The sequence below is a fragment of the Stegodyphus dumicola genome, chromosome 6, assembly GCF_044657685.1.
Source record: "Stegodyphus dumicola isolate Sdum_Otavi_A_Nest chromosome 6, ASM4465768v1".
In the NCBI taxonomy this organism is placed as follows: domain Eukaryota; kingdom Metazoa; phylum Arthropoda; class Arachnida; order Araneae; family Eresidae; genus Stegodyphus; species Stegodyphus dumicola.
This window is the reverse complement of record NC_140773.1, coordinates 100,552,516-100,579,368: the sequence shown is the minus strand read 5'-3', so window position 1 is coordinate 100,579,368 and position 26,853 is coordinate 100,552,516. Positions and strand designations below refer to the sequence as shown.

The following is a 26,853-nucleotide window of genomic DNA, read 5'->3' as shown; positions in this document are numbered from 1 at the left end:
AATCTTTGTTCAATGTGGGTATTTTTGACTGCCTTGGTGAGCTGCAAAACACTCTTGGTAGGCTGCATTTGGCCTGCGGGTTACTATTTGCCTACCCCTGGTCTACATGATACAACTAATGTTAACAGACATTATTTAATAGATTTTACAACTTTACATAGTATGATTATAGGAAGCATGTCTTTCCCACATAAAAATATTCACAAGGGAACTTGACATCCCAAATGACACTCATGCTAATCAAACTGATCATGGCTTAATTGATGCTAGGCATTATTCATATTTAATGGATGTGAGAGCTCATCATGGGGATAATGTGGATTCTGTTCACTTCTTGATACTAGCCAAAATTAGATCAAGAATCATTAAAAAAAAAAAAGTTTGGATAATTTTATGGCCAGTTATTATATTTCATAGTGAGGATGATAATGATGACCATAGCCACGAATTTGAAGGTTTTTATTTTATGACAAGTAAAAGGCAAAATTTTCTAATTAATGGAATTAGTGAAAAAATATGGAGAAGTAATGATAAATGAAGATGATAAACAGAAACAAAAACTTAATTTAATTACATATATCGATAAATAAATATTTTAAAATACATTTATATATAAATATATATACATCTCTCTACTTTTTTCCATTGATATTTCCCTATTTTAGGCCAACTTACTACACTCAAAAATCAGGAGACTTTACTAACAGGGTTCATAGCCACATTTTAGTTAAAAAAATAAGCACCTATAAGCACTTTTCAAGCACATTTTAAGAAAAAAAAATTAGCACCTGTCTAATTACATCATACACAACTGCATAAACTTAAAAATTAGACTTGTAATTTAAAATATGAGAAATGAAGTACTTATTAAGAGAAAATAAACATTACCTCAACCATGGAAAATAATTACTTTTTTTTTTAATTTTAAATAATAGTTCAATTTACAGAACTAGTTTACAATGAGAGAAGGCATATTTATTGTATATGCTTGGAGCCTAATAATAACTACAATTTATTTTTCCACTCATATTGATATTTAAATGATTTAAATCTAAATTCTGAACATTTTCTAAATTTTCATTGTATATCAGTTTTCTCTTAACAGATATTGCAAGCAAATTAATTTAAGTAAAAAAGAGGAACATTTCTGAAATCAGAAGACAGAAATTTGCTTCATGCAGTCATCTTTAACAGTAAAAGCTTAACTAACCCACATACTTGGAAATTGGCGAATATTCAGACAGTCAAGCGTAACTTGAAGGAGCAGAAGGGGGGTAGACTGTAGCCGCTCTTTAGATTTTTCATCTAAATAAATGCTTTTGACATCTCAATATGTGCATCATATAAAAATAAACCAACGGAACTAAAAAACATTCTGCTTAACAAGCACAGTAAAACTCTTTTAAGTGTTCGTAAACAAATCTCGGACTGAACATAAAAATTACTCTGCAAAATATTGCAAATCACTACTCTGCAATATTGCAATAATATTTACTCTGCAATATTGCAAAATATTGCAATCACTCTGCAAAATATTGCAAACGTTATTGCACAATACATGCGCCGTAATGCTGCCCTACGTGATATTTCGCAATCGGAATCAACAACTGCCGGTATTGGGTAAAGAACTAAATAACTGAGGTGTTTTTCATTCTAATTTTCAACAGACGGCGTTAAATTTCTGGAATAGAATCATTCTTCACTTGGGTTGGTAGACCGCAGAACTTTTAGTCCTATTCAATCCAGATTGGAAAGTGACAACAACAACAAAAAAAAAAAAAAGTCTGTTGCTTGTTTTGCAGCGAACTGTAACAGTTTCAATATTCAAGATTTTGCGGAGAAAGGGGAGACCTCCCAACCTTCATACTGTATAACGTATTGGCCAAAAAAATGAAATTATTTTGACTATTCGATTACTTTCCCTTTATTTAAGCCATTCCGAATATTATTCCTTAGAAAGCTAATCTGTGTTAAAATACAACCATTTTTGGAAGTTTACTATACTTCAGCAGTTACTGCAACTATGTTATTAGAAACATTCATACATATACTCATAATATAAGCATAACGATCATAATAAACACAAATATGAAATGACCAAGCAGAACAAGAATGCAAATTTTTAACATCTTGATAGAAATTCAAACGTGAGTAGTATTTGGGTGGAAGGAAAAGAATGCCGAATGTACCGGAATTTTCTACTACTTTCGCAATTCTTTGACCAATAGAACAACGGGCACCTGTCTGTACTCTTCGTGCACACCAAAGGTTATATTAATGCAGAGAAAGGGGGAAAAGCTATTTCCGGGAGTATGATTCACCATCTGACATTCCATATTAGGAAGAAAAGTTGTTTATTTAGTTTCGGCTTTGGTACGGAAAAAAATAGCACGTTCATTAAAAAAAAAAAAAAAAAGCACTAAAAGCAAAAAATAAGCACTAAAAACAAAAAAAAAAAATAAGGGCTTTAAAAAAAAGTAAGCACCAATAAGGGCCTTTATATTTTATTTTCAAATATAAGGAGTTATAAGCACTTATAAGGACCCCTACGAACCCTGACTAAGAAATCAAGAGAATTTCCTCAACGGCAAAAAGATTTTTTTAGTGGTAAAAATATGTACTTTTTAATAATTAATTATAAGTAATTAATATCTGAACTTTCAGTTACTAATTCTTAAAGTACAAAAATACTTACATGTAAAAAATATTTTTATTACTTGTATGTTTTAATAGAAAATAATGTGTTAATCATTTTTCATACAAATGCTAAGAAAAGTGGCAGATTTTGCTTTCATTGAGTAAGAAATTCTTTGGTACTGGCCTGCTTTTGCTAATAAAGGTTTTTCTAATGTGACATTTCTAATATTGGATCTAAATTTAGTTCTTGTTTTAGTAATTACATTGAAAATTCTCCCACACTCTGCATTACTATGGCAAATCCTCAGAATGGCCAAGATTTTTTTAGACAATTCATTGTAATTTAAAATTACATAAGTACATTTCCAGTTAAACTTCACTGAGTGTCAAGCCTTGCTGATTTTAAAACTTTATCCAAGTTTATATAAATATAAGTTGGTATTTTATAACTCTCAAGCCTTTTATATTAACTCTAAATACATTTACTTCTTCCTTAAAAAATGTCAGAAGTGGATTCCATTGGTCAAGGATCTAGATAAACATTTCTTTAAAAATAACCAGCGTGTGCATACATGTTTCATTGTTTTGCAGTTGCTGGCACTGTTTAAATTTTCCCTTCCTTGTAGAACTCTTTTCAAGATAATAATAAATACCAACAATGTGTTTATCCATACTTATTGGCAAAGATGCTGACCCTTTTTTAAAGTGCTAAATTTAAAAGGTAACAGGTGCACTTCAGAATTTCCAAATCTGAATTTTCTTCCTTTAAGATGCCTTTAAAATTAGTCTTCAAGCCTACCATTCCTGATGCAATGCTGGCACTAAGTGCTAAGTAATTATCCAGAAGAACTGCACTTTCTTTTAAAGTTTTAATAACTAGCTGTGCTATATATTAAAGCCTGTCAAACCTCCTTCTAAAATGGGAACAGAAAGTAAACCACACTTAATTTCTGAAGACTTTGGATTAAAAAAAAAGGAAAAATTAATACAATTTTGTATTGATATTATTGCTTTCACCTGTAGAGGCAAAATGGAACTGTTTTAATAAATTTTACAATCAATAGTTGAGGATTTATTTCTCATACCAATTTCTTGAACCCATTCCTTCCACAACTCCAGCCATTTTTTGTCCTTGCACTAGAGTATTTCTAACCAATATATAGCTGTGAAACATTTTTCTAAATACAGGCATGGCGACTATGGGCATCTGGAAGCCCTAATTTGGAATTTGTTTTATTATCAATTTCATATTCATAACACTTTAACGAATTTTTGATTAACAAACTCAACGATTTCAAAGCAAGCAATGGCAACATTGCACAGAAAAAAAATCCCCCCCCCTCTCTCCAGCATGTGGGACTGTGTATCGGAAATCCTAAAGATATGCTCATTTAAAAATTAGCTTGCGATACTGCTTTGAACTAAATTTTATGGTTTAACTGTTAAAGACATGGTATTTAATAAATGCAGCTAACACACAAAACGTTAAAAAAACACTCCTTTGGGCATAATGTAAAATCTGAAAGCTTTAGTGGGTGGTGGTTTTTTTTTTAGTGGGTGGGGAGGGGAGATTGTTAATTTTTATTTCTTTGAGGTTATAAATGCTTCATTATTTCATAAACAACTATTTTATAATATTAATTTTGATATAATTTTATAATAATTTAATTTTATAATATTAATTTTAATTAATTCAAAATTTTTAATTATAATTCAATATCTGATAAATACAGGCAGCTCTCAACTGTATTATCTACACATTCAACTTTCACACAATGTTGTACTTCACACAATTTATCATTTCAAACATTGTAAAAAATTCAGTTTTTTAAAGATGCTTGTCAATATTGTAAAAAAATTATCACTTTTATACAGTTTCTCCCACAGAATGCAGTAATTCGTGCTCACTAATACACTGCCTCCTTCTGAAGCAGACGTTCAGGAATTGTTATGATATCCCTAGAATTCCGAGCTGTGGCAGCAGGACCTGCCTTATACAGCCCATGGATTAAACAGTAATTTAACTAGTTATAGTTGCATTTAATGATATTATTTTAACTATTACTATTTGAGCTAATAATAGCTACATTTAACAATATAATTGTAGTAATTACTGTACTAATATGAGGATAACAATGAACCTGGACATCAAGACAACTGACTGGGAAGGTGGGTTACATTAAAAGATTTTTTAGAACTATAATACATGGAACACAGTAAACAATATTGGAGACTCAAAAATCAAAAAAAGAATTGATAATGAAAGATACCTAAAAGCAGTTATGTTCACAAATAATGAGTGATTTCATAAATTCTGCAGAAACTCTGGAAACTTTCAGCAGCTTAATGAAATAGCCTAATGAATGAACTAAACTTGGATTTCAGCAATGAAGATGTTAAAGAGCTGATTGAACTTCACTCAGTACTTTTTGTCAAATTTTTAATTGAGCAATGAGAGTTAAACAAATACACAATTAAAATGAGAAGAAGCTGATAAAATTATCAAGACATTGACAGTCAAAATTATGAATGAAGCTAATTTTTTTCTACCATGGAAAAGTATGATTCCGGTCGACAAATTATGTGTCAAGTATGTAGGGTAATTGAGAAAGACATAGCATGCTTAGACCTCTATATCAAGTATAGGGGGAAAAAGTGGGTGGAATTCAGCTAACTCTAAACAAGTTTATAGAGAAAACACTAGAAAGTGGTCAAACACACCTCGGTAATTTAATTTTGTATACTGATAAATAAATATTTCAAAACACATTTTTTGTTCTTATTTTACTTTTAATTTTAATTTTTTATATAATTTATTTATATTAATATCCCTCTACTTTTAAACATTCAACATTAGAAAACATATTCAGGATATTACAGATCTCATTATAAATGCTTCATTATTTCATAAACAACTATTTTATAATATTAATTTTGATATAATTTTATAATAATTTAATTTTATAATATTAATTTTAATTAATTCAAAATTTTTAATTATAATTCAATATCTGATAAATACAGGCAGCTCTCAACTGTATTATCTACACATTCAACTTTCACACAATGTTGTACTTCACACAATTTATCATTTCAAACATTGTAAAAAATTCAGTTTTTTAAAGATGCTTGTCAATATTGTAAAAAAATTATCACTTTTATACAGTTTCTCCCACAGAATGCATATCCCTAGAATTCCGAGCTGTGGCAGAATTCATGTGATAGGGAAAAGAAGGAAGATTATATTCCAATTATACAGGGAAAATATAAAATTTATATTCAATTATATTCATTTTGCTATCCAAACATAACTGTTTCTAATCGCTAGATTGTTCAAGAGCACAAGTCCTTGTGGTCTCTATACGTAACATTTTCTTTACTTATCAAACATGATGCATATGTGTTGCCCTTATCCATCACATTATGAGAAATTTGATAGCCAATTGATGCAACAGAGTATCCTGTGGTACAAAACAGCGTATTTTGGCACACATCATCTTGCAGAAGAAAACACATAATGTCACCAACAGTGAAATTTGTCCTTTTCATTAGCAAGTGATGTGGGAAAAATAATAATTTTACAGGCAAGTGAAATCTTCTTTTTGAAACATCTTGCATAATTATACAATGTTTGAATATATCTGCTGAGGAGGAACAGTAAAATAGCTGTTATGTGTATTGTTACTATCTACTATCCAAATCATAATATAATAAATATTTTGTAAAATAATGCAAAAACAAACCAAGATTACATTCAACAAAAAATTTAATGAATATCACTTTGATCTCATTAATAATATCTCAAGTTTAAGAATCTGATTGTTACCTATTAGTGCAACCACCTAGGCATAATTGGGCAAAATTTACTCTATAATTGTAAAATATTTATTATGTGCAAACATATTTCACATTTTAATTAATTATTTATCCCAAAAACAGTTCAACAAATGTACTCACATAAGCAGGTTTTTGTTTATTTTAGTCTGATAAAAATTTCATAGCAATCACTTTAAAAAAAGGTATAAAGCAATTGTTCCCATTAGTGATTTTTTAGCAAAATTTGGTATTTCAGCAAAATTTTACTGCAGTTTATTCCAGTGCAGGCAAATAACATAAACACATACTTTAAATTTGAGTTTAAGGGGAAAAAATACCCAGTTCGTCTATAAAAACAATAAAAAATAAAACAAAACAAACACATATGAAAATGCTGGCACTAGTTATTAAAAACTGAAGAACTGTCATGTGCTTGGCTGCTTGAAGAATCATTATAATGTGGTTATCAGAGTTTTGCATGTTCTGAAACAGATGATTTCTACTAAGATGGTTGCGATGATACACAAGTACCAAGATTCTTTTCCTGAAGGGTTTAATAATGCATTTATGTTTGCTGTTTATATATATAGGAAAGCTTTAAAATCTAAGGTTAATTTTAACATCAAGATAAAAAATGAAATCCAGCAATTAAACAAATATATGCACATGCCTATTCTTATACAAACCAAAATTCATAATTATGATTTGGAAAATAAATTGACAAAATACTGAATGTTAAAAAATATTTAGAATTTTGTTAGTTGCCAACCCAATAGATCACTCTGGATAATGGACGTCCAGATTACGACTTTGCAATTTATGATGCCATTCATAAATAACATATTTTCACATATTAACCCACTGAAGCCCATATAGACAACTTTGTCTCTGTAGTTCCACAGTACTCAAAGGTATGGTCTAAAACAACTCCCTGTTAATTTCTAGTACAAATTCTGGATCACATAACAGAGGATATGCTCTTTTTGTTACTGAAAATCTCATTATCTTAGGTGATCAACAAAAAATATCATGATGAATTTGCATGAAGAATAATCCTTAATAGAAAAGTAAAATTACGATGGTTGTTTGCATATGGCAAAGCATATGAGGGTTATCTGCCTAAAAGGACGAATACCGGAGAAATGCCTAGAAGAAACTGGTTCATATTCATATTACATATTGGAGGGAAACCACAAAAAAAAAAAAAAAAAAAAAAAAGCTAAGAAATTTTGGGCATTACTTGAATTAAAGTTAATTTCTCTGTCTCAGGAGTATCAGCACAGATAACTGCCAATAATCTACCCATTTTAAGAACAACACAAAATTTTCAACATAATTCATTTCAGAACAATCTTAAGCAATAATTGCAACTTTATATTAATGTAGGCCTATCAGCAGCTGAAAGGCGAAGCTATGAAACACTGATCATTTGATTCTGATTCTATTCTCTACAAATGGATGCTTGAGATTTGTGTGGTTTAATATGGTAAAGTTTCTCTTAGAAAGACCTTCCCATATCGGCATCTAGCCACATCGGCAAAACAACTCTACAAAGCCTTGTCATAATCAAAATAACCCTAATCCTAGCTTTAATATTATTAATATAAACCTTGAATTTTTTTGACCTATTGATGAAACATCACAAAGAAACTTCTTCATTTTGAAGAAATGAAAGAACGGCAGTGTCAAAATTGGTTTGCCAAATTTCGTCCTGGTGATTTTTCACTCAAAGATGAAAAATGCTCTGGTCATCCAGTTGAAGTTGATGACGACCTAATCAAAGCAATAATCGATTTGGATCGTCACAGTACAACACGTGAGATCGAAGAGAAGCATTGAATGCATTGAAAATCACTTAAAACAACTTGGCTATGTTAAAAAACTCGATACATGGGTTCCTCATGAACTGAAAGAAACGCATTTAAGGCAACGCATTAACAGCTGCGATTTGCTAAAGAAACGTAATGAAAATGATCCATTTTTAAAACGACTGAAAACTGATGATGAAAAATGGGTTGTTTACAACAATATCAAGCAGAAAAGATCGTGGAGCAGGCCAGGTGAACCAACTCAAACAACATCAAAAGCTGATATTCATCAAAAGAAGGTTTTATTATCAGTTTGGTGGGATTACAAAGGAATTGTCTACTTTGAACTCTTCCGAACGATCAATTATGATGTCTATATTGAATAACTAACGAAATTAAACAATGCAGTTGAAGAAAAGCGGCCTGAATTGACAAATCGAAAAGGTGTTATATTCCATCATGACGATGCAAGGCCACACACATCTTTGGTCACTCGGCAAAAACTATTGGAGCTTGGTTGGGATGTTTTGCCACATCCACCATATAGTCCTGACTTTGCACCATCTGATTACTTTTTGTTTCGATTTTTACAAAACTCCTTGAATGGTAAAAATTTCAATAATGATGATGATGATGTCAAATCGTAACTGATTCAGTTTTTTGCTAATAGAAACCAGAAGTTTTATGAACGTGGGATTATGATGCTGCCTGAAAGATGGCAAACGGTCATTGATCAAAATGGGCAATACATTACAGAATAAAGTTATTTAATTCCATGAAACAATTGTCTTTGATTTTCTAAAAAAAATTCGTAATTACTTAGTTGCCAACCCAATAGATCATTCTGGATAATGGATGTCCAGATTACGACTTTGTACTGTATATATATATGAAACATATTAAGTTACCAATAAACTAAAAGTTTCTTTATACATGAGTATTCTATATGTGTGTATATATATGGGTACACAGTCATTCAAACTCTATTTGAAAAGCAATGCTGTATGAAGAAGTTAAATTATTTTCTAGGGGATAATGAAATGGACATGCCCAATAAATGTTTTGCAATAAATATTAATTTCCCACATTTATTTTATAGCAGCACTAAATTCTGAAAACAATTACCAGGCAAATCAAGCCATTAAATTAAGTAAAACAACCTTGTGTTTGATATAGATTTTAGTCAACACTCTATCAATTTTGAGGCCAAACAGGTGCATGTCCCTCTTCATCAGAAGTAAAGAAATCTGCAACAAAGGAAAAGACACAGCTGTACTTATACCGAAAAGGAGTAAAGTGAGCCAGAATGTAGCACTAGCTGTTGGCAGAAATAGTAATGAAAACTGAAAAATTAAGTTAATAGAATTTTAAAAGCATTAGAACGGATTGGATTGGAATTAAAGTCATTAATTAAGGAAGACAAATCTTTGTGAATGAGAAAAGTTTCAAAAAAAATCTGGTTCATAAATTGAAGAAATTTTTGGATACTTTTTACAGACTCGGAGTCAAAATTGTGATTAAATTTCCAACTATGACTAACAATCAAAGGCTTGTTAGTTAGGCAAAACATTCCACTGAAATAACATTCATAACTTTGTCTTCTTCCATTTTATTCTTCTATCAGATACAAATTGGATTCTTCAGAAGTTCAATTTTAAGTCATTTTCTCGCCTTTCAGTAAAAATTCATGGTTACATTACAAGATTCCATTTCGTAAAGATTAAAGGTTTTTTTTAATTCTTTGAAATTTGTAGCAAATCTTGTCAATATGGTTAGAGATACATCAGCCAAACTAAAAGAACAAAGTTTTGAATCAAAGAACATGAATCTTATGTCTCAAAAGGCGAAATTAATAAGTCTTTGATAGCTAATCATAACTGGAAATTTAATCACAATTTTGACTTAACAAGAATTATCTGCCAAAACTAATTTCAACTTCAAAAAGATTTGCTACGATAGAAATGAAAGTAACAAACTGTTATAGACAGAATTTAAGCTTTCAAATCTTTTGTCACCTATCAATAAAATCCATTGTTCAATTCTTAAAGATTTCATTTCTGACTTAGGGATTTCATAGCATATCTTATCAGTCTGGTTTGAGATGCATTGGTCAGACTATAACAAAGTTATCCCAGTAAAAATTATCCAAAAAGCTTCTTCAGTTGGTATTTCTTGAAGCTTTTCACAAAGATTTATCTGTTTAGCACGTTGACTGCCATGGGGGTCAGCAGTGGCCAACACTCGACTTGGCTACAGCGCTGTGGGGGCCACGGCAACGCGATCAACAGAAATATATATAATTAGAGTAAATATCGATACAGATAAATTTTTAAATAATAAACATTGTTACTATAACGTTTTGAAGAGTAATAGATCGCAAAAATTTAAATAACAAATCACAAAAATGGTCCTCAGCCTCTCGGGAGTGAGAGGTGATCTCCCTACCAGAACAAAATACATTAAACACGATTACATAACTCGCCTTATCTTCTGTAGATAATATTTCAACATAGTATGCATCGAATAATAAAAAATTCATGTTGGCGCCATGGGTGAACCATGTAAAATGAACATGGCATTCAACGTGCTAATTAAGACTTTAATTTGAATTCAGTCCCACCTAATACTTTTAAAATTCTATTAACTTAATTTTTTCAGTTTTCCTTACTATTTCTACAAACAGGTGCTACTCTCTAATTCACTTTACTCCTTTTTGGTATAAATACAACCATGACTTTCCCTTCATTGCAGATTTCTTTGTTCCTGATAAATGGAGACCCGTACATTTTCGCCCTCAAAATCGATAGAATCTTGACTAAAATCTACACAAAACACAAGGTTGTTGCTTTTCCTAATTTTCCATTTTATTTTGATGTGTTTGCTTTCTCTCTTGAAATTAAGCCATGTAATGCCCTGCAATTAAAGTAATGCAAATGCTTATCATAGATGCCACATAACAAAGTCAAGCATTCATGCCTTATATTTAATTGGTGCTATAACAAACATTCAGGGTTTCCCTTCTAATTAGTGCTATGATAATGAAATATTTCTAAGACTGAATTCAATTTCTCACCACTCATACAAGGAGTACCCAATTTTAATTTGCCCAAGAGCTATATACTATACAGAAGTCACAACAAAAGCTTCCATCACACATCCAAAATAAGAAATAACTATTCTATTCCCAAGTATATTTTAATACTTAATTTCAATATGCCTATTTTGAAACTCTTAGCTTTCAAAACAGCAAATTCCTTTAAGGTAACTACTGTACAACTTTATTTGCATACCCATCTATATATGCATATATATATATATATACAGTGAAAAGTTGTTAATTCGGACACCCATAAACCGGAATGATCTATAATCCGAACCTCAAAGCTGAAAACTTTCTGCGCATGCGCCGCGTTGACACATGCGCATAGGCGTCTACGCATGCGCGTAAGACTTTTACCACTGCGCATATGCGTGTGCGCAAGTGCAGAATACGTTTTCGTGTGCACGTTTAATGTATAACGGACGGTATAAGCTAAAATTATCTAATTATCTATTTCATGTTGTTCTATAATGTTGATGATTGCGTTGTTCCTTAATCTTCGAACTGGATCCAACTTATTACTTTTTTCAGACTGTACGAGCAATTTTATAAAAGTAAACTTGAACTTTCGATTATGTCAAATAGAATTTCCGATGCTGGAGCTCCCAAAGGATCTACAAAACGAAACTATGTTTCGATGCACATCAAACAAAAAGTGGAATTGCTGCAAAAAATGGATAAAGACATGAAGAAGGTAACAGAGAAATTAGTGAAAACGAAAAAATTTCGATTGACAAGTTAGTCGGTATTCTCGGCACAGCAATTAACGGGACTTGAACAGCGGAACTTTGTAACTGAACAAGAAATTATGTCTGTTTATAGAATTAAAGAGAAAGTATTATCACATAAAACGAAGCAACTTACATTGAAAGAAATGTTTAATAAAGTAAACAAATAAATATTAAGCTTTTTTTTTTTTTTTTTTTTTTTTTTTGTAAATTTTGATACCCTTTAGATCATAATTGTTCTTTATTTCATAAATTACGGTTTCATATTTTTAATTTTAGAATTTCTGCATGCCATCTTACAAAATTTAAACTGGTGATCTATAATCGGGAAAAATCGATAATCCGGAAGTCCCGACGAGTCCGGATTAACGACTTTTGACTGTACATATATAATTTGAATTTGGAGCTGACCAACAAAAAGATAAAGGTTTAAGTTTTCCTTTATACATATATATATATATATATATATAAGATTTAAGTAAAAAAGTTAATCAATCCTAAAAATTGCCTAATACTTGTGCTAAAGCTGCAAAGTAATAAATAATAATTTATTTTCTAATCGATTATTTACTATATTATCTCCTCTGGAAAAAAGTAGTTAGAATTCCATAGAAATGAAGTAACTCATTAGCATATTTAAAATGGAATCTTGAACATATTTAAAATTGAAACTTTAAAAAGGTATAATTAAAAGTGAAAAATGCAACCAATTATTCTAAGCAATTATCGTCACTGACCAGAAATTAGTTGACTTTTCAAGAGGTCAGTGGCCAGAAATGGGTTGTCTTTTCAACTTCCTCTTGAAAAGTCAACTAATTCTCGATCAATGACGATAACTGCTTAGTTTGTTAGTTGCATTTTCACTTTTAATTATACCTTTTCAAAGTTATCATTTTAAATATATTCAAGATTCCATTTTAAATATACTAATAAATTACTTCTTTTCAATAGAATTCTGGCTACTTTTTCAAAGGAGATAACACATTAAATAATCTATTAGAATACATATATAATTTATAATTAGAAAACATTTTATATACTATCTCCAAGAAACAGAAATTTAATTAAAATCATGACTTACTAAAAGAAAAAAAATTTAGTCAGTACTCTAGATCTCTATTGCTTTAAAAACATAAAAATGGGGAGTGTATATATATATATGCATACACTCCCCGACAATGAAAATGCAACATCAAGAAGGGGTGGCCAGAAAGTGATGAAACTCGGCAAACAGAGAGACCGCAATGAAGAATAAGTGATATTTATATCGAAATCGCATGCATAATACAAAGGGAGAAGAGTATCGGCTCAGTAGGTTGTAGAACCACCTGGGACAATGATACACAATCAACATGACTCTAGGTACAGATTCGATAAGACTATGGATGGTGTCCTGAGGAATGGCTCTCCATTATCTGTCAACCATTTGTCATGGTTCGTCTTCTGGACGCAGCAATGGCAGGGTCTGCAAATGGTGTCCAATCACATCCCAAATGTGTTCGATAGGTGAGACATCAGGAGAGAATTGTAGCCAGGGAAGCATCTGTACACCTTGCAGAGCATGTTAGCTTATGTGAGCACTGTGTGGCCGGATGTTATCTCCTGAAAAAGGCATTGTCATCGGTCGCAGCACATCATCCACATATCGTTGGGCCATCATAGTGCCCTGAATACGAACTAGAGGTGACCTGTAATCGTACGCAATTACACCCCAAACCATGATGAAGCGTTCGTCACATGGTGGGGCTTTCACAATTGCTGCCAGATAAGACCTGTCTCCACATCGACACCACACTTGTAAGCGGCAACTATCATTGGCGAAACAGAAGTATGACTCATCTGAGAACATGATTCTGTGCGATTTTGTTGTCCACCTCGCTCGAGCCTGGCACCATTGCAGATGTTGTCGTTTATGATGTCAGGGCAATGGCAGTCTTCTTAATGGACACTACGAGTGCAAGCCACTAGACCCCAATCGATGGCAAATGGTTCTGGTGAATATGAGAACATTTATGGTGTCTTGAACATGCTGCAGAACAGAAGTAGAAGTGGCTTGCAGTCACACAACCGCTTATTGGCCGATGCGTCGATCCATGCTGATGTAACTCTGGCTGCACCAGCACCCCTAGACCTTGCCACATTTCCATGTTGCAACCATCAATGCACAGCCGATGCACTGTGGATGCATCCTGGTGTATGTCAGCTGAGATTTGCCATTTGGACCAACCTGGCTATCTCAGTCCGATCATCATGCCCCTCGTAAAATAAGCTGTCTGCTTGAACTGCCTCCGTAGACTACGGCCTGGCATTCTCTGCTATTACATACTTTCTCTGAGACAAGAACAAAATTTCTATGATGATTTCCCTAGCAGAAATAATGGCATGATAATTTAACATTCTGCAGGTGCCTTACCTTATATCTTCTTCATCGTGCACTAGAGATCTATGCATTTCACATCATTCGCATAACTCGATTAAGTGGATCTACCGTGAAATTTGCATCATTTTCGGGCCACTTCCCCTTGGTGTTGCATTTTCAATGTTGAGTACTGTGTATATTATATATATATATATATATATATTATTATTATTAGAAAAGGATTTTAGTATAACATCTCCAAGTAGCAAAAATGCCATTAAAAGATTCAAAAGTTGTGCCACAGGTCATTGTGAAACAACAAAAAAATTAATTAAAAGGAAATAAAATATATTTGAAACCTGCAGCCCATAAAAGAACTGTCTTGTTATGAAAAATATGGGAGAATAAAAATTTTCTTTACTATTTGGTCTGTAAGAGTATGCTAGACTTAAAAGTATGCTGATAGCATAATAAATGATCAGCATTTTAATAGCATAAAACCCTACAAACATCATCATACATATAACTCTAGCAAATATTGAGGCTGGCTAGTGAAGCAAATGTTTACACATTTTTCTTCGTGTACGTAAAAATTTTTCAGCATGCAAATTTTTACATTTATCACACATTTCCTTTACATTCCGCATATTTTTAACCTATTAGGTATGTTTAGTTTAATTTTCTTTTTCATCACATAGGTTTCAGTAGTGCATAATATAATTAATATGCACAATGTGATCCAAAAGTAATAAAGTAAAAACTGAATAATTCAAGAAGTATACACAATTGCATGTTATGGTTTTCATGTCAATGCATAGAATGACATGGAATTATCAGAATAGTAACATCTTTTTTTAATGAAAAGGTTTTGCTTCAGTTCATTCACAAGAATCAATGTCAAACATGGCATGACTCTCTGCACACTACCTAAGAGAACTTAGCTGTCAGATGACAGTGAATAATTTCTTTCTATACAGTCAACATCAGATGGCCTCTGTACACCTAAGACTTTAAAAAGTAAAATATGTAGCAATTCTGGCATTAAATTTTTAAAAAAAGATTAAAAGAAAAAAACTTGTGTCTCTTTGTGCCCTTTTGTGAAAACCATATCATGCTACTGTCTATAGTTTTCAAAATACTGACTTTCTACTTTTGTATTATTTCTAGATCATCATGAGTAATTTATATATCATTACTATTCATTTAATAGTTTGGATAACAGGTAATTCTGGAGACTAGCATGGATTAATCACACAGTATTAGTAAATAGATATGTATAAAATGATATGAAATAGCAAGTATTAGCATGAAATTACTCACTGTGAATCATCTGTAAGTGCTTCAGCTTCAATAAAATACCAGAAATCCTAAAATTATAGACTGTAAGTATTTGTATGTAAAATAAAATTTGTTCAAAAACTAAACAAATTCAGATTGTTTAAAATATACCTGATTCGGTTTACATTCTACAAGTTGCACAAATTCTGATAAATGAATGCTGTGAATCAATTCAAATGAAAGAAGCTTCCTTATTTCAAATATGTGATGTCTTGATCCAATGCAGTCAGAAACAGAACCAGTCAAAATGCCAATTTTACTTTCAGAAGTTTGAAAGCTACAAAAAATATTTAGGTTTAGTTTGCATTAACTAGAAAAGAAGTAAATTGCCTTAACTAGCAACAAATCCAGTTTTAAAACTACTTATATGTTTTAGGCATTGCAAAATATTCTGCAGGGCAACTATAACTGAAATTTCTGTTGCCTAGGCAATAATTTTCCTGTATTATCAGTGTTGATCTAAAGTAACGCACTAGAGTTGTTGATCTAACATACTGTTGATCAAACGGTGGCCCTTACACAGCTGCTTGTAATCATGAAAGGTTTCTCATTCTTTCTCATTTGGTCATCAGAAGCAATCAGGGTTTGTAACCACATTTTAGTTTAAAAAATAAGCACCTATAAGCATTTTTCAAGCACATTAAAATGTGCTTGAAAAGTGAAATGTGCTTGAAAAAAAATAAGCACCTGTCTAATTACATTAAATGTGCTTGAAAAAAAATAAGCACCTGTCTAATTACATTATACACAACTGCATAACCTTAAAAGAAAAATTAGACTTGTGATTTAAAATATGAGAAATTCAGTATTTATTAAGAAAGAATGTGCATTACTCAAACATGGAAAATAATTACATTTTTTTTAAACAACAAGTTTTAAATAACAGTTCAATTTACAGAACTAGTTTACAAAAAAAAAAAAAAAAAAAAAAACTATGCAGGACTAAACTATATTACAAGATTTAATGATGAAAATTCAGTTCAAAATAAAGAAAATAAATAATAATAAGTCTTATTTATTATATTCGCTTGGCACCCAAAAATAAATAAATACAATTTATTTTTCCACTCCATACTAATATTTAACTAATTTAACTTAAATCAAAATTCTGAACATTTTCTAAATTTTCATTGTACAGTCAAAAGTTGTTAATTCGGACACCCATAATCCAGAATGATCTATAATCCGGACCTCAAAGCTACAAACTTTCTGCACGTGCGTCGCGTTGGCGCATGCACGTAAGACCTTTAAGTCTGCGAATATGCGTGTGCACGTGCGCAAAATACGTTTACGAATGTGCGTTTAATGTATAACGGACAGTATAAGCTAAGCTAAAATTATCTAATTCAGTTAATGTTGCAGATTGCGCTGTTCCTTAATCTTCGGATAGGATTCAGCTTATTATTTTTTGCAAACTGTTAGAGCAATTTTATAAAAGTAAGCTTGAACTTTCGATTATGTCAAATAGAATTTCTGATATCTATTTACTAATATGTAAAGGATCTACAAAGCGAAAGTATGTTTCGAAGTCCATTAAACAAAAAGTGGAATTGCTGCAAAAAATGGATAAAGGCATATCTTTTGTTTATCTAATTTTTAACGTTTGTTTATCTTTAACGCCGCTGCGCGCAATTAATTCGAAGTTGATCTGTCAGCACTATCCTTATCTTCAGGGCAGATGTTTTTATTTTATTTCGCTTATAATTCCTTACTAAATGTAGTATTTCATCTCGATGTACTCCGTCTTTGATATTATTTAAATCAAATTCCTCATCATTATAATTTGCTTCCGATAGCGAAGAAAGTGACAGAGGTTATTGAAAATGAAAAAATTTCGATTGACAAATTAGTTGGTATTCTTGACACAGCAATTATAGGACTTGAACAGCGGAACTTTGTAACTGAACAAGAAATTATGTCTGTTTATAGAATTAAAGAGAATGTATTATCACATAAAAAATGAAGCAACTTAAACAACTTACATTGAAAGAAATGTTTAATAAAGTAAACAAATAAATATTAAGCTTTTTTTTTTTTGTAAATTTTGATACCCTTTAGATCATAATTGTTCTTTATTTCATAAATTAAGGTTTCATATTTTTAATTTTATAATTTCTGCATGCCATCTTACCTGATTTAAACTGATGATCTATAATCCGGAAAAATCAATAACCCGGAATCGCTGAAGTCCCGACGAGTCTAGATTAACGACTTTTGACTGTATAACAGTTTTCCCTTAACAGATAGTGAAAGCAAAGTAATTTAAGTAAAAATAAGTTAAAAAAAAAAAAAAAAAAAAAAAGGAACTTTTCTGAAATCAGAAGACAAGAAATTGCTTCATGCAGTTATCCTTTAACAGTAAAAGCTTAACTAACTGGCATACTTGGAAATTGCCGAATACCTGAAAATTCCGAATAGTCCAGCGTAATTGGTAAAAGAGGAAGGGGGTAAATTGCAGCCGTTCTTTAGATTTTCGGCTAAATAATGCTTTTTACATTTCGATGTGTGCATCATATAAAAAATAGCCCAGTGGAACTGAAAAAGAATCTACTTAGCAAGCACAGTAAAACTCTTTTATCTCAGTGAAATATCGCAAGCATTACTGCGCAATATGTGTGCCTTAATTCTTCTGCACGTGATATTAAGCAATTGGAATCAACAGCTGCCAGTATTCAGAGAATAAATAACTAAATAAAGGAAAACGCCCCTTTCTTTGTCCGGTTTTTCACTGTCATGCGCCCATGTGGCACATTTATCATTGAGCAGGACACGTCGCACTCCGCAGAATATCCCTGCTATACTCATATTGATTAATAAAGAGATTTACCAATCTGGGGTGCTTTTCATTCTAATTTTGAACAGATTGCGTTAAATTTCCGGAATAGAATCATTCTTCACTTGGGTTGGTAGACCGCAGAACTTTTAGTTCTATTCAATCCAGTTTGGAAAGTGACCAAAAAAAAAAAGTCCATTGCTTGCTTTGCTGCGAACTGTAACGGTTTCAACATTCGAGATTTTGCAGAGAAAGAGGAGAACCTCCAACTTCCGTACTGTATAATGCATCGGGAAAAAATTTTTTATTTAAAAAAAAAATTACTATTATTCCTTAGAAAACTAATCTGTGTTAAAACATACTTGCCCATTTTTGAAGTTTATCTATACTTCAGTTACTGCAAATATATTATTATAAATATTCAAACATATGCTCATAATATAAGTATACAAATCATAATGAACGCGAATATAAACTGACCACGCACAACAAGAATGTAAATTATTAAAATCTTGATAGAAATTCAAACATGTGTAGTATTGGGTGGGAGCAAAAGAATAGGGAATGTACCGAAATTTTCTACTGCTTTCCCAATTCTTTGACCAATAGAACGACGTGCACCTGTCTGTACTTGCAGGCATGAAAGATTATCTTTATGCAGAGAAAGGGGTGAAAAGCTATGATTCACCATCTGACGTTCCATATAAGGAAGAAAAGTTGTTTACTTAGTTTTGGCTTTGGTACGGGGGAAAAATGTGCATTCATTTTTAAAACAAAAGACACTAAAAGCAAAAAATAAGCACAAAAATATGAGTGCTTTAGAGAAAAAGTAAGCACCTATAAGGGCTTTTACGAGGGCCATCCAGGAAGTAGATTACGTTTCCGTCTGTGTCCGCTAGGGGCGGGGCTAGCGGGGCTAGCGCGGCCATCTTGGGGTCAGAGCGTTGCGCAGCTCAGTCTGCATCTAGCCGTGCTAGTGAGAGGTTCGTGCTGTGCTCCATTCAGATACTGTGACGGTTTGAAATGTCTGCGTTAATTGAAAATCCCGCGAGCTGCGAGGTGCGCTCAGTAATAAGGTTTCTGACTGCAAAAAACTGTAAACCGATAGAAATCTATCGGCAGCTTCGTGAAGTGTATGGGGACAACATTATCACTGAAGGTGGAGTGCGTCAGTGGGTCATAAGATTTCAAAATGGCCGAACCAATGTTCACGACGAAGATCGAAGTGGGAGACCCAGCATAGTGACCGCCGAACTTCTTGAAAAAGTCGATGCTAAAGTCCGTGAAAATCGAAATTTCACAATAACGGAACTTTCTTTGAGTTTTCCACAAATTTCGCGAAGTTTGTTGCACGAAATCATCAGCGAAAAGCTTGGTTACCACAAGTTTTGTGCAAGATGGATTCCAAAAATCTTGACAGAGGACCACAAAAATCAGCGAATGGCTGCAGCGTTGAACTTTTTGTACGCTTACCATAAGGATGGTGACTCTTTACTCGATCGCATCGTTACTGGTGACGAAACATGGGTGAAACATGTGAACTGTGAAACGAAATTGCAATCAATGCAGTGGGGGCACACAAGTTCTCCCCAAAAACCCAAGAAATGCATGCAAACAATGTCGGCAAGGAAGATGATGGCGACTGTTTTTTGGGACAGAAAAGGTGTAATTTTGGTGGACTTCCTGGAAAGAGGCACTACAATAAACTCTCAAAGGTATTGCCAAACTCTCCAAAAACTCAGAAGAGCAATTCAAAACAAGCGCAGAGGAATGTTGAGCTCTAAGATCTTGTTGATTCACGACAACGCCCGGCCCCACACGGCAAATGTCACTCGTAAAGTTCTTGAATCTTTTAAGTGGGAGTTGTTTCCTCATCCGCCGTACAGTCCCGACCTGGCACCGAGCGACTTCCACCTATTTCCAGCAATGAAGAAGTGGCTGGCTATGCAGCGTTTTGATGACGACGCACAGCTGCAAGAAGAGGTAACGAAGTGGTTGAAGGCGCAGGCGGCCGAATTTTTCGACGAAGGAATTTCCAAGCTCGTACATCGCTACAATAAATGCCTTAATTTGTATGGTGACTATGTAGAAAAGTAGTATTTGAGTGTGGCTTTCATCTGTATATAATAAAATTTGTTTCCTATACTTTGTTTATTTTTTTATTCCAAAACGTAATCTACTTTCTGGATAGCCCTCGTATATTTTATTTTCAAATATAAGGACTTATAAGCACTTGTAAGGACCGCTACAAACCCTGAGTATTGCTACGTGGCATATATTAGCTTATAATTTAAGATATTTCACTTTCTTACTTTCTTTAATAATGTAAATATCATCTTAATGAATGTAAATTTATGAAAATACAGACCAAAATAAGTAATTATACAAACTCAATTAATAAATGCTGTTTAAATACTGGTCTTCATGACGGATCTAAAATCCTGCACCGCTCAGAAGGTTAATGAAAATGAACTGAGCAAACCTAAATTACTTAAAAAATACCAATACCAGCATATGCTCTATTATCAAAAAGCTGAAAACATTTCATGGTAAGCTCAAGATTTCTGTCTTTACGGACAGCAACAGTGCTTCTAACTTATATGCATTACCAAAGGTCCACAAATCTCCAGTTAAATTTCCATTTATTGCAAATGGTAAAAATTATAAAAAAAGGCAACTGCGTACATTTTTGCTGTCAAGCTAAAGAAAATCTGCACAATTATTTTCGCATTAGCAAATATAAATCACTATTACAGTTAGATTATTAATAATAGTCCAGTATTTTCTACACTTAAAAATCTTGAAGTAAGAGAGATATTCTATTACTATTTTGAGAATTTGTACATCTCCCTTCCTTTAACAAAAATTAACTTTTTTTTTTTTTTTTTTTTTTTTTTTAACTCTCCTGTACTTTTTGTGGACATGCTTGGCAGTAACTGCAGAAGACAAATGGAAAATTTTTTTAATTGCACACTGTTTGTTAACTACATTCAGTATAGAAAATCTACTTTTCAACATAAAAATGGGATACCAATGAGTTTCAATTTTTCATCTCAAATTTGCAATCTTTTTCTCAAAGGTATTTTGCTTCGAAAATACACTTAACCAAGATAATAAAAATTATTTTAGTAATACTTTTAGGTGCATTGATGATATTATTGCAATTAATTGTTTTGAAACAATTGAGGAATGCAATATTTACCCTACAGTACTAAATGAGACTAGTACCCTCAAAAAGAAATGAACTTCCTGGAACTGCATATTACTCAACATAAAATTACACTTTTATTAAAAATTTTTTTGACACAATTAAATTTATTAACTGGAATTCAAAAAAATCTCTAAAAAAGTCATAGGTCAGTCTATACGCAATGAACTACTTATAATCAAAAATATTTCTACAGAAGTTACTTACAAGCAGATGTACTTTATCAGTTAACAGCTTAGCTAAAAAATAAAATTTTAATTAATTATATTAACCTTTCTCTTAAAAAAAGCAGGTATTCACTGCTAAATTTAATCCCTATTTTATAGCATAATGATTGCATTACTCCAAAACTTTCTAGAAAAATAAAGCAGGATAGAGTAACTAGAGATTTGTAAATAATGTATTTATGTCTTTTAATCATGTGTATAGTTTCTGTATGTATTTCTGGTTTCTCAACTGTTAATAATTAAGGATACCTTCATTTATGAAAGACGCAATAACAGTCGATTTTGTGAAAAGACATTTTCTTTTATCCGGCTTTTTCCATTTTGATTAACTTTATGCTACAATATTTAATTTTTTTTTTCTTTTTCCCACTTTAGTAGCATTTTGAACTTTTGTTTAACAGCTTCCTCATGAAATTCTAGTCTCTTAGTGCAACCCTTATAGTTCTTAACTATAAGTCGCACATGTTCATTATTACAAAGTTCAATTGCAATCTATTTCCCCCCCTCTAATTTTAAGCCAATGTCCCTTAGCTAGCAACCTTGGCTACTTTTTTACAACAGAAGTACTAAGTTTATATCATTAAATTCAGCTTTATGTTACTTCTGCTCAAATGTATAATAATTTCAGTCTTCAGTAGCAACCAGTTACCATACTATGATCCCTTGGTAGCAGCAAGAAAGCTTAAGAGTTACTTAATTCTTTTTCAACAGTCATGCTCTTAGCTGATGAAGCCACCATTTCATTTTAGCTTATAGGGATGTCTGAAGTAAATATTTTGTATTATTTGTACATAACATTTAAGTAGTTAATTTTTAATCTTGAGTTTCTCTTTTAATCTTCAGAACTTTCATTAATTTAATGTACAGTTACCTTTTAAGTTGTTTTGTTTTAAGGGGGCAATTTGCCCAGAAGGACTATTAAGTTCAGTTTGGTATTTTGTGTCGATTCACTATAAACAACGAATCACTTTTTAAATGGTTACCACCAAATATTAGAGCACTGTATTATATTCAAAGAAATTAAACAATGAAGAGTTTGCATAAATGTATGTATGTTTCTTGCATTGTGATAAATCAACGGTACCTACAGCCATCAAATTTTGAATAGCATACGTCTCCATCCAAACATGGGCATTTGAAAGCCCAAATTCGGAATTTGTTTTATTATCTATTTCATATTTTGTAAAGCATTAATGAGTTTTTGATTAAGAAACTCAATGATTTCAAAGCAAGCAATGGCAACACTGTATGAATGCATTTTCAAAGCTCCTTAATTATTCGGATTTAATTTTTGAGATAATTACTCTCTGATGAGTCTGTTTCAAACATTAAATTATGAATAATTATAATGCAGTTTGTCATAAACATTATGAAAAGATTTTTTAATTCTTTTTTATTCCTAATTTTAAAAATAATAATAATTTTTTGAAAAATTCTTATTATTTTATTTTGTTTATTTAAATTTCTATTCTATTTGCTAAATATTTTTACTAGTTACAACAGTCCTTTACACAAGCATATTACACCTTCCCTGAGAGTATACTCATTAATTTTTGTAAAATTAAATTAAATCAATATCAGCTGCATTTGCACTAAGAATTTTATACTGAAATTCCTAAATTTTACTTATATTTTTAAATTGTTGTTAATATATATATTATTACTACTACTGTTTTTAAATTATTGCAGGTCAATCAATAACACATAATGGAGTTAAATATCATGCTTTGCCAAAGGGCAACAAACTGGTGAAAGGAAGATTAAAATACTTTATTTTCAGCAGTGGCAATATACTGCTTTCAGATAGCAATATAATAAATATAAACTGCTACAGCCCAGTTTCTTGCTTAATGTTGAAAACTAAATATTTTGAACTTTGCCCAATGACAACACACTGCAAGCAGAAGACAAAAATATTTTATTTCAAGCAGTAACAACACATTGCTTTTAAATCACTGAATTTATTCATTTAAACAAAAACATTAAAAATCACACAAAATCTGAAATAATTACAAAGCAAATTCAAAATTTGGGCTTCAGAAAGCTCATGTTGGGAAGAAGGACTATGCGAGTTCGTTTGGGGCTGACATGTTTCTAATGCAAGGAACAAATAAACATACATACATACAGATTATTTACTATTTATTAATAAAGAGAATTATTATTATTAATTTTCACTATTTTGATTAAAGCTGATGAAAATCAAGACTGATTTAAAAATGTTTACAAAGAAATATTTTTTAATGATTTTCAAATGACATCCATAAAATGTTTCAAAAAATATCAGCTATTATTTTCGTAAATGTCTTTACCTGCCAAGATCAACAGTTTCACTGATAACAAAGTCTAATATATTTCTAGTGCTTCCATTACAGGCTTCCCAGGCTGTAACATCAGCATGAGTGAAAGAGCATATAACAGCTATACAGTCCTGGAAACACAGAAATTATACCTAAATGATGACTCGATTATATATAAAATATGCAAATAATTTATTTTATGAAAACCTAAACTTCTAAAATGAGCCAAAGAAGGCAATAAGCTAGGAGTTTAAAAAGAAATAATGACTCGGGGGGGATTAATTAATTGAAGTAATCGAAATTAATTAAATTGGCCTGCAAGTACTTTCTTGTATGGATTAGTCAGAAATTCATTTGAAATGTTGCCTTTTGAAACAAAAATAAAACATACAAGTTCATTCATTATATACAACCAAATTTAAAGTGATATTACTCTATTATAAATTTATTTTACATTCATATTAAAATTATAAATTTAACATAAATACTTTGGTTATGCAACAATTTTTTTTAATATTTCTCTAAAAAGATGCTTCATAGCATTTTTTAGATCTCATAGAATTTGAAATTTACGCTTGTTAAGTACATTTTTGAGATTGTGAGAAGCAGCATTAGCAGGGTTTCCACTCAAACAGAAGAATGATATTCCCTGACTTTTCCAGGTGTGTTTTAAGAAAATTCCAGTCCATCCGCGTAGTGCACATTCACTGTGCTAAGACGTAAATTAATTATGGTACCACTTAAAAACACAAAAATTTGCCAATTATATATAATCCCCAAAGCATTACTATTATAACTACAATAGCAGTAGTTTTCTCCACTGAAGATTGAGATTAAAATCTATGGGGTAAAAAAAAATTTTCAGACATTTTGCAGCTAAACAAATGAAAGAAATCTATTTAATGATAGTTTAAAATAAATTAAGGTATTTTATAATTATTTGGCAGCATGCATAAGCAAAAAATATGTTCATTGATTTTCAAGATGGTATGTCATCATACTGCTAGAGTTAGTTTCAGTACTATGTCATAGAAAATTTCTTGAAATTTGAAAGCATTATTTAATAATAAATATATAAATTTGGAGGGAAGAAGCAACATTAAATGATACCTATAACATTAAAATAAAGTTAATCACTTCAAAATTGAATTAAAAGAATCAACGATAGTTTGGCGAATATAGTAATATTAAATGCTTAGCCTAGATGATGAATTACTATTTTTTCATTTTACTGCAAAATGAAGAATAATGCATTTAATGAAAAGAAAAAAAAAAATTTTTTTTTTAAAGATTTTGCGGTGAAATCTTAGTATACGCTACAGCCTTGGCCATTTGAAAATTGTTGCCAACACCAAAATAACCCATCTACGACTCATAATAATGTCACCAAATCCCATATATACCGTTGATAGATGTTAGAATAGAATACATGGAAGCTATTCTAGGATGAAACTGATTTTGTTTTACACGAGAATGGGAAGGTATTTTCTTTAGTTTAACATGCACTGAACATGCGCATGAGAGTCTCTTGATCCTCGAAGTTACTGGAAACCAAAGTTCCTGCAAACTTGCTTTGCCTTTCTAAAAGACAATCTGATTCAAATTGTGAAAATTGTCTCTATGCCAGCTGCCCAAATCACGCTCACACAATATATAATTCACCAAAAAAGTTATTGCTTCTAACGTCGGCACAAAATGTGCTTTATTTGGGAGGGAACGCCGTATGAAATTCCCTGACTTTTCCAGATTTTGACTAAAATATTTGAATTTCCTGACTTTGTTGGTCAATTTTCGAATTCCCTGACTTTTTTTGGTTTTCCAGGTAGTGTGGCATTAGGTGCATTTTTTTAGGAAGCACATACCTCATTATTTCTATAACTAAGATATTTTACATCTATTTTAAAGAGCAGGGAAGTGCACAGTCTTGATGCAACATATAGCTTTTGCCTGGGTAAATTCTATGGAACTTTCTAACCATATGAGACAGAACCTTATTTTGAAAACATATTGTTATGAATCTTGTATTTAGAGAAGTAATTTTAGTAGAATTATAATTAAAATTGTTGTATTTTTCTGTGTAATGTAGTACGTGAGAAATTTTAAGAGAAAGCTATGCTAGAAAAGTAAGAATACAGGGGCATTGAGTAAATGGGTACCTTGGTAATTTGTATTGAAACTGAATAAATTTACCGCTATGTTAGCTGTAACCGTAATTCCACCCTCATATTACTTTCCAGTAATTTTGAAAAGCAGAAATTACTAGAAACATCTTGCAACCACTTGAAAACTATTTAAAGCCGAAGAGAGAGCATCTGCGCTCAGCTGTTTAGTTAACTGCTGTTGTTATTGTTGCAAGTTCTGCATGAGATCGGATTAGCTATATCTTTAGATGTGCTTCTTTGCATTGTATTTAACGTTCTTGTTAGTTTGAAGTGGGTTCTTAGTAGTTTGAAGTTTAACTGCTGATTATACTGTGCGATACTGTGATCACTTGTATGAATATTTTTCTGGAATATTACATTCTGAAATATTTCTATTAAGAAAAATAAATTTTTATAA

At 31.6% G+C, this 26,853-nt stretch overlaps 1 protein-coding gene across 2 annotated transcripts in view; it reads right to left on the bottom strand.

The window, feature by feature from the left end:
* Nucleotides 1-26,853, bottom strand: part of rod (kinetochore component rough deal) — a 328,458-nt gene that overhangs the window by 223,134 nt on the left and 78,471 nt on the right. For both annotated transcript variants that reach the window (XR_015041682.1, XM_085818707.1), the window contains exons 11-13: nt 24,307-24,425; nt 15,898-16,063; nt 15,769-15,815 (exon numbers count right to left, since the gene is read on the bottom strand). Coding sequence is in view for 1 of the 2 variants with exons in the window: in XM_085818707.1 (XP_085674833.1) it covers nt 15,769-15,815; nt 15,898-16,063; nt 24,307-24,425 (332 nt within the window). In the remaining variant the exon portion in view is untranslated. The remainder of the gene's footprint in view (nt 1-15,768; nt 15,816-15,897; nt 16,064-24,306; nt 24,426-26,853) is intronic.